The following is a 12,522-nucleotide window of genomic DNA, read 5'->3' as shown; positions in this document are numbered from 1 at the left end:
GCATTTGGGTTTTGTTTTATGCTCCTTGGGCCCCCTGTCTGCCAAGGATCATCTTTTCTGATGAAGATAAATTGCCTCTGCCCACCACAGCTTTCAGTTTTAGTTTCAGCTGGGGTATGCTGGTAATCCTGAGATAAAAAATAGTCTTCTGAATATGTTGCAGTTAACTTCAGTTGTATAAATCCAAGTATTAGCTAGATGCTATAAATAGACAGGATGGGCAAGGAGGCCAAGTTGAAAATGTGCAGAAACCATGCCTTTTTTCTGTAGTGCTATGTTTCATCATGTATAATATTTTTCATCTGAAAAGGAAACAATGTGCATGTGCTTTGTGGCTGCAGTAATTAACTGGACATAATGAAGCGTTGAATTTCACACTTTGGAGAAGCAGACTGGGAAGGATGGGTAATTTTTTCTCAAGTTTTCTTACTTTTAGTACTTTCTTGGAGGTATTTTTCGGCAAGATGGGGTAGAGAGCAGAAACACATCTGGTTTATATTACATGATGGCTGTACTTTGGCAGCGGGAAAAGATGGCACTTAAAAAAAAGGAAAGAAGAATAAAAAAAGAAAAGTTTGGCAACTGCAGAATAGAACAACAAAAATTACAAGAACTATCTTAAAATTCCCAGGATTTGTAATTTGTTTTTCCATGCTTGCATTTTTCTGATGTTGCTGGTATTAAAGGGGTGAGACAGAGGAAATTCAGTAGGATTTTGCAAAGCGCAGATATCTCCGTGAAACAATCTCCTTTATTCAGGTTGCCCCCACAGCAGCTGCTCTGATTAACACGTGGGTGGTGGTGAAAGGGATAAGAAACAGGGCTCGTATGTTCACTTTAGGAAAAGTGATAGATCGTATTTTTTTTCTCATGTTTTCTTCACCAAGTGGCCATGAAGTACTGAAGGTAGTCTCTCCCTTAACTGCTGTTATCTATGGGTATTGGGCAAAGGTAAAATTAATGCAGATGTTTTTTGGAACCAGAGCTACCTGAGGCTTTGTGGTGGGAGAGGGCAAAAGTTATTCAAGCAACGCAACCGCACCTTGGGATGTGTCACCTACTGCAGTTCCTGTTTTTTCTTTCCTTTATATATTCACCCAGGAAACAGGGTTTTTTCCCCCCACACACATTAACATAAGATGGTTGCAAAGCATGAAGAGCTGAGACTCAGATATTTGAAGCTTTGAGAAGAGGTGTTGGGAGCTGAGGACACTGAGCATCTGTCTGGTCTTGAACAAGGTTACAGGTGTGACCTGTGAGCACCTTCCAAGAGCACAGTAAGTGATGCATCCCCCGGGGCAGCTTTTCACAGGCTCGAATTTGGAGAGTGCAGCGTTCAGCCTTTGCAGGGATGGGGGCTGGAAAGGTTGGGAATCTACTTTCCCTGCAGCAGTCTGAGCTATAAGACTGTACCCCCAGGTTGTTCAGCTGATTTGAAATAGAGCACTGGAACAAAATATGTTCTGAGCGATTTTTAAGTAAAAGCTAATGTGAAAATGTGGGCATTTAAACCAATGTAAACACATTAAATTTAAAACGATTTTCAAATGTAGTAAATAAAAAATAGTGTTCCTGCTCTTGAAATTCCTAAAGGACACATTTTTCCTTCTGAGTCATGATTTAATTAGATTATATTTTATTAGACATTCTTTACAAATTTTAAAATACTGCTATTATACATGCACAAAGGAAAATCAGTTTGAACAATGGTATGTAGGCATTCATTGAAATCAACCACAAAACAGGAATATTTTATGTCAGTTATCAATGTACTCAATATGTATATCTAAAGTGCATTATGTTACAAAAAATATAGAAAGTCAGCAGCACCAAGATATGTTCACAAAATAAATACACCAGTCAACAAAATAAATTATGGCAGATGTGACAATAATAATTGTCTTAGCCTTAGCCAAAAAAAAAAAAAGGAAAATTCACAATGACCAAATGTGCAGTTTCAGAGAGCAACAGGGGAAAAAGGTTTTATTCTGAGCATTTACAATATTTACAGGTAATAAATATTTTAATACTTCCCATATGTTCACTATTACAGAATACTGCAATATGTCTTCCAAAAATCTCTTGCTGAAAATGTCAGCGCCTCCTGCAAAGAAAAAAAAAGGACAGAAAAAATAGAAAAATTAATTTTCACTTCAAAGACATGCACATAAAATTAATAGCAAAAGTGTCACAGACTATGACAGGTATGCCTTGCAAGTAAACATTTGCAATAATAGGGCCTGTTTAACAATATTACAGCTGTAGATACCTTTTTAGGACCTCCACTATATTTTCTTCAATGCAACTCATCCATCAGTATGATGACCTACAGTTTGTCACAACACTGAGGCCATCTATTGTACTGTACTGTACACTCAGAGTAACAGAAAGGGGCTCTAGTTTTTTTTAGAGCCTTATGCCAGAAGATTCCTGAGTGCTCCGAGTACAAGAATTGTATCACCCTATGATAAATATGCCTAGTGCTAAAAACAAAAAAAAATACAGTTGGAGAAATGAGAATTTAATTTTAAATATATTAAAAAGAAAGTCCTTATTAACAATGTGGCAATCCTGCTCCTGCTGTGTCAAATGGCTGTGTGATGCCAGGCTTGGGTGTGATTAAAACACTGCCATTGAGCTTATTTGGTCCCTTTTTCTCACTGATAGATCAGCTCTAGACAAGAGTCACTATATTTCTGTGGTGCCACATACATGAGGATATGCAGGAAAGGATGCTCAGGTCTTGGAGTGAACAGACCCTTTGATAGAGTGCCCCTTTGAGTGCTTGGATGAGTGAAAAGGCTATAATCCTGAAACTTTCCCTCTCTGAGCAAAAAAACTTGGTCCTGAAAGAAAATAAGCATCTTGTTGTGTTAAACTCTAACTCCTGTTGCATTCAGTCCAAGTTGAAACAATCAGTTCTGAGATTTGGGAGTTTTCTAAGGGATGTTGGCCTTCTGGGATGAGTTCTCTACTCCTGCCTTCCTTATGAAGGCATGAGAACAAAACCAGAGCCTGCTCCTACCTGCTCCTATCCTATATTGCTTACACTGTAATATTATTTTAAGTTGCTTAGTGGTGCTGCAGGAAATGCTGAAAGGTCGGGTGTTTTTCCCTTCTGTCCCTGTGAACAGCACATTTTTTTAATGATTCCCTGGGAAACAGCTATGGGGTGGAATGTGAAGCTATAGGATGGAGTGGGATTTGCTCTGCTGCTGGACTGATCACCAAGAGCTGTGGGTAGAAGTGTGTGGGTGTGAGGTACAAAACAAATCAAATCCTGAAGAGTTTAAGAGGAGTTTTTTAATGGGTGCATTGAAACTGAGACTACATTTAACATTGGGGAGTTTACTCGTTTGAAAGATTTCTCAGGAAATTATGTAAGGACAACTTAATTGAATTGAAATGGGAGTATAGATGAAATGTCCACGAAAAATAATTTTGAAGAACCTGGAATGGAAATGCCAGCATGAAGGTCCTTAATAATTAACTAGTAATATTTGGATGCATTCAGCATATATTACAATAAGTATAACAATGGCACATACTTCATAGAGCACGGCTGTGTATGAATGTGTGTCTGCACTACTCAGGCCTATTTCTAAGAGGGTGACATTTTTTATTTGGCCTGGATTTTAGCCTTTGTTTTAGAATTTAAGCTAAGCCACATCTTGACAATGGGCTTTGTACTAATGATAAATTGCAAGCTGCCTTCTGTGATTTGATCCCAGATTTTGCAAGACTGGCTTCTTTTATGAGGTCCTTATTGTGGTAAGTCAAAAGATCTAGAGATGACATTATTTTTGTCCTTTTATTCTGACCTAAGGCCATAACTTTGTTATCAAGATTGAGCTGAGAGAATTGGCTTGAAGATTTTAATTTGGGGTGTTGAGCAGAAAAGAAGCACAGAGATACAGTGAAAGGCGTGCCTAAAGTTTATCTTTGCACTTCCTTGACATTTACCCTGCTGCATTATGCATATCCACTTCCTCTCTGTAAAGTAATGATGCTGTTCCTAAGCTGCAGTTGACCTTAGGGATGCTACAAAAGCACCTTCTACTGGTGGAGCATATAGAAATCTTGCCTGCACACACCATCCCTGCCCCCCACCAGCAGTAGGGTAGAAGTTCCTGTTTCAGCTGAGGAATCAACCTCACTCAGATGTGGCCATCGCTCTGTCTAAACTCTATTTGCCCACCTTGTGCCAACAACTGCTTAGACAATTGCATTGGATCTGACTCCCCCATCTAAAGGGAGTCAGGGAGTTGGGACTCACTTTCATTTAAAGTGTAGAAATCATACCTTTTGGATATATATCCTATATCTGGGATAACTAAAAACTTGTGTACCAACAGTTTCTTACAAGCTAAACCAACATATTGTGCTCTGTACTTGTGAAGGAGAAATTATGTTTTCCTTGTTTAATGTATTCTCTTCCTTTAATAGTCTTCAATGAAGTATCTAAAATATAGGTTCTCCATAGGGATCTGCTTCTTGCCCTGAAGAAATACTGCATCTTGGATGATAATATCAGCAAGGTAAAGGTGAACTGCCTTCAGCAGTCTGGACTCTACAGTAAAGTTGAGAGCCTTCATCCATCCAACCATACTTCAAACAGAAAGGCTGAACTAGGAAAATCAACAGGGTTCTACCTGTAGCTCTTTTATATATTCCATTGGATGTACAACCAAAGACAGCATACTAAGAAAAAGAAGTAACAGTTGAAATTTCCTGGGATATTTTCCCCCTATATTTAAGACTTCTATGTGCTGAAGACATGTGTCATTTACTGGCCAACACAGTCCCTTGACACCTGTTGAAAGGTCAGGTAGCTCCTGACTGGAGCCCTGAAGTCTTGGCCTTTCCTGAGGTGCTGAGACAAACTGGCCTCTCTTACTTCACTCCTACCTGCTCCAGCCCTGCCGACTGGTTTATGGTCTGGGACACTGAGTGCCAGCCCCAAATTCCAGTAACTCCTATAGAGGCCAGCAGGAGTTGAGACCATGGAGCACATTGCAAACTATGGCCTGTAAAGTTTAATCCAAAACTGGATTTTAGTAAATCCTGCAGCTGGCTTGTCTTTCTAAGGGATTTACTGTGAGCAAGTGGCACTTCTCTTATGTCTCTATTCTGTCAAAGTGAAGGGGAGGAGGAGAGAAAATGGTGGGAGTTTTGCTGTTAAAAATGCAAACATCTGAGGAGAATTGAGGAGTGGACTCCCTGGCTTTGTCTGCAAATGTATGAACTTCCACCCAAGATGAGATGACTGTGAGTGGAAGAGTCATTTAGGACACTTGGGCTGATGTCTCCAGCTCACCACTGCCCTGAAAACCGTGCACTGTCATACATGAGGGAAGCACAGCTCTCTACAAGAGCAATGCTAAACATTTTTCAGCAGCAATGTAATTGTTTCATGAGCTGGCAAAAAGATGGAGCTGAATTAAAAAGTCCTAGTGGTAGGGAAAAGTTTATGGTGAAAGGCTGGTCTGCGTTGTTTGCAGATATTGCTAAGAGAGAATTTTTCCATGTTCTCCCCTAAGGTTAAACAGTAAAATGAAAACCTGTAAAGTAAGGGAGGAAAGTTGCCAAAAGGGGAGGTGTTGAGAGGGAAGAGAGAAAACTTTGCCATTTTATAGATACAAAGGCTTAAATAAAAGTCAAAGCTTTCAATCTGCTCAGGCTCAAGTGTGGGACCAAGATATGATGTGAGAGATATTGTGGTTAAAGCAGAAAAGGAAATTTCACTGGCTGTGGTGGGCTTTCTTTTTGCAGAAATCACTTACTGCTCAGCCTCAGGAAGCACATTTTGGCATAAAGTGGTCTACTTGTGTCAAAGGAAAGAAAGACTTCGTCATCCTGCAAAGTGCAAGGGGCAGTTACCTTCAGAAAGTCCCTTGAGATGTGCAGTGCTTGAAAAGCTCCCCCCCAGTTATGAGTGTAAAGATCTGCTGTTACTCCAGGTTTGAGCAAGGCCTTGGCCTCTCTCACCAAAGGATTACAATTTCAGTAAATATATGGTATGGTCTCCAAAAGGATATAGCAGAATTACCTTAAAGTGTGATTATGTGTAGTAACAGAGTTGTCCAAGAGTGGGCTCTCAGTCACGATGTCTCCATAGATGCCAGAATTTAGCCAAGTTGAGCGGGTTCTCCTCTTTTTCTTCTCTTGCTCTTTACGTTTTCCAGGCTTTGCTTTCTTTTTCTTCCCTGATGCCTTCAGGGGCTGCTCCTTGTAGGTCTGTGATTTGTTTGTCTCCTGAGTTAGGTATCTGCCCTCGTCTTCACTGCCAAATCGGACAGGGTAGTTCTTCGTGTTGGTAGCAGGCTTAGGGTTAGGGGACACCTCCGACGTGGCGCGGATTTCTGCAGTGTTGACACCTTCAATTAAATTTTGAAGGAATATTCTTCTTCGTAAATCTTGGATTGACTTGCCCTTGTCATGCAATAGCTGGTGCTCTGATACAGCCCGTTTGCTAAAGAAAGAGAAAAGAGGAGGGGGAAAAAATATTTAGGATTTGGTTATTGCCCAGTACTTGGCAGAGTAACTCTCATCTCTGGCCATGGTGACCACAGTGGCTGTGTATCAGCTCCAAGGCTTGGAGACATCCAGTTAAGTCAGACTGCTGGAACAAGTCCTGCTTCTCAGAGTAGCTGCTCCCTACAGAGAAGGGAAAGACCTAAGAGGGTAATAATTCTCAGCTGACCGATCACACACCACTGGACCTGGAGCTGGATTAGTCACTGCTCTGTTCTAGGAAAGCATTATGACTCTTAATATATCACACTTCAGGCAGTAAAAGCAGGAAGGCAGTTGTCAGAGATAGAAAAACTAAAGGGTTGGATAATGGAGCACTGCACTCAAGCAAGAGAGGGAATAACAAGTACTTGTGCTGGAGCCGGAAGCAGTGTTTATATCGCATCATTCTAATAATTTCCTTCTGCTCAATCACATACTTCAAAAACATAAATAAACACACAAAAGTGCATTTCATTTCTAAATTTATGTATGTGCAATTGCAGGAGTGTCATGGAAAAATATTCAGATTGGGGTGCCTAAAGCATGGGCACTTCAGTCCATAATGAGCTATCCAGGGAGGCAGAGGAGCATCCGCAGAGATAAGCCTCAGCCACGCCTGTTGATTTACTGTTTGGCCATTTGTGCCTAATTATGGGTTTAGGTGCCTTCCTAGTATTGCTTTAAGTGTGAACTTTTGGGGCCAAATTTCTTGTCTGCTGTGCTGTTGGAGTTTCGTGCTGACCCTCTTCAGGAGCTCTTCAAGAGCATCCTGATTTTGTTCGAGTGCTTTTTCCAGAGTTCATCATGACCTTTTAGTACACTGAGCTATGTCTTATTTTCGAGGAACTGGGAGATGACTAGCTATTTGTCTTTTAGAGATGTTGTGCTGGCAAAGAATATATTAAACATCTGAAGAAAGAAGATACAAGTGGCACCTGGATAATAAATAACTGTAAGAAAATACATGCCTTTTCCTCATGTGGAATAGACACACAGCTGCACTGTGAACCACAGAAAGAACACAAGCTCAGATTTTAGTTGTGTTCCCAAGAATGCTATGATACAGTTTATCCTTCCAATTGCCCTGCTTCAGTGTGCAGAGTTTGGCTATGTATTCTCTCCTCTTGCATCAGGGTACTGCATGTGACTGGATTCTTACTGGCCAAAGAAAATCCATTCACTGCCTTGCCTATCCTATAATCATTTGGTCAGTTAGTTGGATAAGAAGTTGTTTCTGCATGTGGATGAACTGGAAGAAGACACATAATCGTGAGTGAATATTCCTTCCTTCCATCCCACCCCTCAATTTCCTGCTATATTACCAGGTTTCAAAATGCTAAATGTTTGGGAGTGTTCTGCACTTTCTCAGTCCCTTTACTCAATCTCTTTATATTTGTGACTTAATCAACAGTAGAGCTATTTAAAATTGGCAACTTCAAGTAGCGTTGGTTTAAGAGCATCCTCTTCACTTTTTATCTCTGTAGGACTGTACTGTTTGAGTATTGGGTTCAAATGATGGGCTCAGGTGATACTATATCTGTTGTTACTCAGTAAAAAATTCAAACAGCAGCTTTCCTCTGTTGCACAATGAGAGAGGAAGATGACTAAAAATCTTGCTCAAAATCAGGTCTAGATATACTGAGGTTTGTCAGCACACATGCAATCACTGTCGGTGTTTTAAGTGTCCCAAAATCAGTTTTGAATTACTTCAGTCTTTAGGGCAAATATTTTGTGCCCTTCAACTCAATGTCCCAAAGTAAAAATGCAATGTGATAATACTAGGCTGAATCCATATTGTGTCTTTCTCTTCAGTGCAGCTGTGACCATTAACACAAGCTCATGATCTCCCCCAGAAGAATTCTTTTGACCACTGAAGCTCTCCAATAGCCATCTCTAATAACCTTCTCATTAAGGTCAGTCTGATTGGCAAGTACACTTCTAAAACAAGCACCTTGGACTCCTCTGAATGGTGTACCTCTGTGCTGCTTGTCAAGCTGTCTATTGTGGCTCATGTTACATTCAGTAATCTATTTTCCCAGGAAATTTGCATGGGAAATGCAGTGCTGCTTTCACTCTTCTAGTTTATAGAAAGCATACAAAATCTCAGTGCTTTGCTGAGTCTAAAAGAGTATGTCTCATGTGATGAGCAAAGCTTTCCTACTGCCTCTTGTAAACTACCAAGGATAATTCCTTCTACCACAGACAGCCTAAAGCTGCCTTAATCCTGTAATATGTATTTGGTCAATACACCCACTGTGACAAAATTGTGAATCTCCAAAGCCTGTTATTAAAGTCCTCTTGATTGAAAACCTATTCCATCTTACAGAACTGAAACCTAAACATTTGGTTCCAGTACACACAAGGCAGTCACAGAGCATTACAAGATCTACATCTTCAGTGTGCATTTTCAAAATAATGCAGGGATTGATGTGTGAGGGGTTAGTGTGCCAAAGAGGGTGGGTTTCTGTTTAAATGTCTATATGATATTTAGCATCCAGTCTGACCCCAAATAACATTCTGTTATTCCAGATGATTGTATAACATTACGTAGTGTTACATTTCACATGACTTCTATTACTCAGCCAGACTTAAGGATTACATTTTGCCTACCAGCTTCCTTTGTAGGCTCTAGATCAAAAATCTCCTTGAAACAAAGAAGATGTGGTAGATACCTATCTCTTTGACCTTCTGCCTCCTTCTGCTTTGGTTATGCAAACAACTCCTATGTTTGTAAATCATGGAGAAATACTTGCCCAAGAAGACTGATGTAAGGTGGAGATATCAACAATATCTCACCCACACACACAGAGGGTGTGGAAGGCAGTGGAAACCAGAATGATTGTACTCACATATGGGCTATGATATGAAAAAAAATTTGGCTGTTAGGGTTAAGATGACCCACTAGAGGTCCCTTCCATCCTTCTTATCATGCACTTCTCATCCAATGAAAAGGAGACCGTACCCAAACGAAGTGCAGTAAATGCTAAAGTTACATGTGGCAGGCACTTTCCAGAGAAGGATGTCGATGGTTTGTATTTGACCAGAGCATCCAAACTAATTACTGTATCCAAGCACACTATGTACAAATAAGACTTAATGTCCCATCATGAGGAAAACAGTAGAAATCCATAACTTGTGACTATCCCGACTTCATGTACTTCCAGATAAGCTGTTCTGTTCAGGCACATTCCTCCTTCATTTTTTTGCCCGAGATATCTAGAGCTACTAAGAGACAACATTCTTCAAGCAACAACTTTCTATCTCAGGGAGTTGCTCTTATTTAACTGTTATTATCCTTGACTGTCCATGTTGGGTCTGATCATAAATTCAGCAAAATAACTGGAGAGGATTCAGTCAGCTCTCTGTCTGGAGTTTGAAGACTGAGTGCCCTTGCCACTGACTCCAAAGGGAGTGAAATCTGCTCAACCTATCTCAGGGTAGGAAAAATATTTTGAACACATCTGGGGACATGATACTGCAGTGTCTGGCCACGCTGATAAAAATATCTAATTTCACTTTGAGGCATTACTGTGTTTCTGAGAAGTTCTTTAGCAGCTAAAGGATTCCTATAACAAATAATATGTCTGGAAATCTTTTCTTGGGACAATTTCCTATTGCTTTCCATGGGAGATTTGCCTCAGTAAAGTGTCTAGAACTAGGCCTATGTAATTTTGATTATTTTTGCATGTCTATAATAATGTGCTTCAGTATTTTCATCCATTACTGGTTTAAGCCTTTGACTGAAAAAAAAAATACCTCTAGGCTTAAGTGAGTTATTAACCATTAACTCTAGGAATGGTTTGTGGTGATATTAAAACAGGACACATGTTTGAGTGTGGTGTCTGTGTTTGTGCTGTGCCCACAAACAGAACTACGTGAATGCCACTGACTGACAGCTAACTGGTTTCTTGTGTGTGTGTTTTACACACCATAGCAAAGAGGGAGCTGGGAAATGCATTTTCACTGGTTAACTTCCACTTTTCTTCTCCCTGTCAGGACAGAATGGGAAGGTTGGGAAGACCTGTAATCCTGACTTTTAAAAACAATTGTTTCAACATTGCTAACTTCAAAAAGAGAGTGTTTCTTAGCAAATCTAATTTTTTTTCCTAAAAAACAGCCGAATTTGGCTTAGATCCAGTTCAGAGTTTCCTATCCAAGAAAATAACAGCATTTGACTGCACTTCAATTTTCTTTTTTTTCTTAAGCTGAAGTTTAGTTTGTCTGTATCCAGAGAATGAAATTGTCTCAAATGAAAGAAATAGCTCAAGAATAGCTTGTAGGAGTACAAAACAGCTAAGCATTAATAGGCTGAGAAGAATACACTGTAACATTATCAGCAATAACATGTTCTACACAATTTGCTGTAGGAGATTTGTAATAGCTCTCTGCCTGGTGCCAAACTTTAGGTGTGTCTGAAGTCACTCACCTGGGGGATTTTTGGTTTGGCTTCTTTTTTTTTTTTTTTTTTTTTTTCTTAAATGGCAGAGGAAGTGCTATTTGGAGATCTTGTATGTAATAAAACATTTACAAGGAAACCCATCTGAAATTTTTTGCTGTGTCATGTTTCCCTGTAAGTTGTGATCGGATTTTCCAACACTCTTTCTCCAACTTGGCTTCCTTTTGAACTGAGTAACAATACAGCCCTCCACAGCGTGACTGAGGTGTTTCTTCCTGATGCAAGTCCAGAGAAAGCCAGCGAGTTAGATGTGTGAGGCAGCTGCTCCTACATCAGCCCAGTGGCTTCTCCTGCACTTTGCGTATGGGTATTAGTACAAACCATGCTGATTATTTTGGAAGGAGCAAAAAGGTCATTTCCTGAACAGACTGTCTAAAGTTACACTACCGTTTATCAAAAAATATTCTTCTGCCTCCGAGTAAGACACTGGACTCCCTTTGGATTTTTTTCTTTTTCTGAAGTGGCAGAAATCCAAAGAAATTGCTCGGCACTTCAGTGTCGTGATGACCCTCACGTCTGCGTGTCTCCCATACCCTTATCAATATTGGCTCTGTGCCAGTGCCGAAGAAATACATGTTATTTAGTGTAACATACAGCACTTTGATGAACCGGGATGATCCCTACGAGGGACCTCCCCGGACGCCGAAAGGTACGCGGGCGATAGCACAACAAACACGCAGCTGCGCTGCCGCTCCCCCGGGAAGAGGAGACCCTCAGTTTTCACGCCTCCTTCCCCAAAGCTTTGTAAGGTCAGAGACAGCTGCGTAGCGCCCTATCCCTGCCCTTTCCCTGCCCCAAATCCCCCCACCTGGCGCTGAGGCACCACCGGTGAGCACCTGGGGCAGGTAACCCGGGAGCGCTGCTGGAGGCTGCGGATCCTCCCGGGGAATCCCGGCCGCCTCCCTCCTCACCCGTACCGCCACCGCAGAGAGGGAGAATAAAGGGAAAAAAAAATAAAAGAAACTCACAGTCTTCGACTGATCCCCTCTACTGATCTGCCGTAAGAGGGCATAGAATAACTCAGCAGGAACACCGCGAAACTCCACTGCTGGAAAAGTTTAGTGAACATTGTATCCTCCGGGGCTTAAAACCTGCAAGGAAAGGGAGGTCAGTCTCGAGGGATACATGCGCCAGCGCCGTCCTCAAGCAGTCCTCTCTTCTCTACCAGCTCCGAAGCTCTGAAGGAAAAACAAACTTTCTGAGCTCTCCGCTCACTCCTTCCAAACTTCACTCTCTCTCCCTTCCTTGCTGTCTGCCTCTCCCTCTCTCCCTCCCTCCCTTGTTCCCTCCCTCCCTCTTTCTCTGTCTCTCGCTGCCCGCAGGCAAGATCTCTCTCGGTATTAGTCAAAAAAGCATGTAGCTCACATTTGAGTCGGGTTAGAGAGAGGGTCCATTTGGCTCCCTGAGCCCTGTTCAATTTTAGTCCGCTAAGCCACTGTCTCAGGTCTTTATGCTACAGGAGAAGCCCTCTCTGCAGATAAGGAAAGATTCGCAAAAGTCAGCTCAGCTGCCTGCTTCTCCGTAAACACACTCGCGGACACACATAAACA

The 12,522-nt window shown here is 41.2% G+C and overlaps 1 protein-coding gene across 1 annotated transcript; it reads right to left on the bottom strand.

Annotated features, from left to right (window-relative positions):
* Nucleotides 1–1,619: 1,619 nt before the first annotated feature.
* On the bottom strand, nt 1,620–12,041 carry PTHLH (parathyroid hormone like hormone). Its single transcript, XM_032688755.1, has 3 exons — nt 11,941–12,041; nt 6,050–6,472; nt 1,620–2,104 (listed from the first exon to the last, which is right to left on the bottom strand). The coding sequence occupies exons 1-3, from the start codon at nt 12,039–12,041 to the stop codon at nt 2,095–2,097; spliced, it is 534 nt and encodes a 177-aa protein (XP_032544646.1). The 3' UTR covers nt 1,620–2,094.
* Between the last annotated feature and the right edge of the window lie 481 nt (nt 12,042–12,522).

The sequence above is a fragment of the Chiroxiphia lanceolata genome, chromosome 5 (genome assembly GCF_009829145.1).
Source record: "Chiroxiphia lanceolata isolate bChiLan1 chromosome 5, bChiLan1.pri, whole genome shotgun sequence".
In the NCBI taxonomy this organism is placed as follows: Eukaryota; Metazoa; Chordata; class Aves; order Passeriformes; family Pipridae; genus Chiroxiphia; species Chiroxiphia lanceolata.
The sequence above is the reverse complement of the archived record's forward strand: the minus strand, read 5'-3'. Positions and strand labels throughout refer to the sequence as shown.

Bases quoted from the DNA above. Each gene is read 5' to 3' on its own strand.
- PTHLH (XM_032688755.1), bottom strand. From the start codon at position 12,041: ATGTTCACTAAACTTTTCCAGCAGTGGAGTTTCGCGGTGTTCCTGCTG. The intron at 6,473-11,940 runs GTGAGTTTCTTT...CTCTTTCTTTAG, and splicing joins GAGGGGATCAGTCGAAGACT to CAAACGGGCTGTATCAGAGC.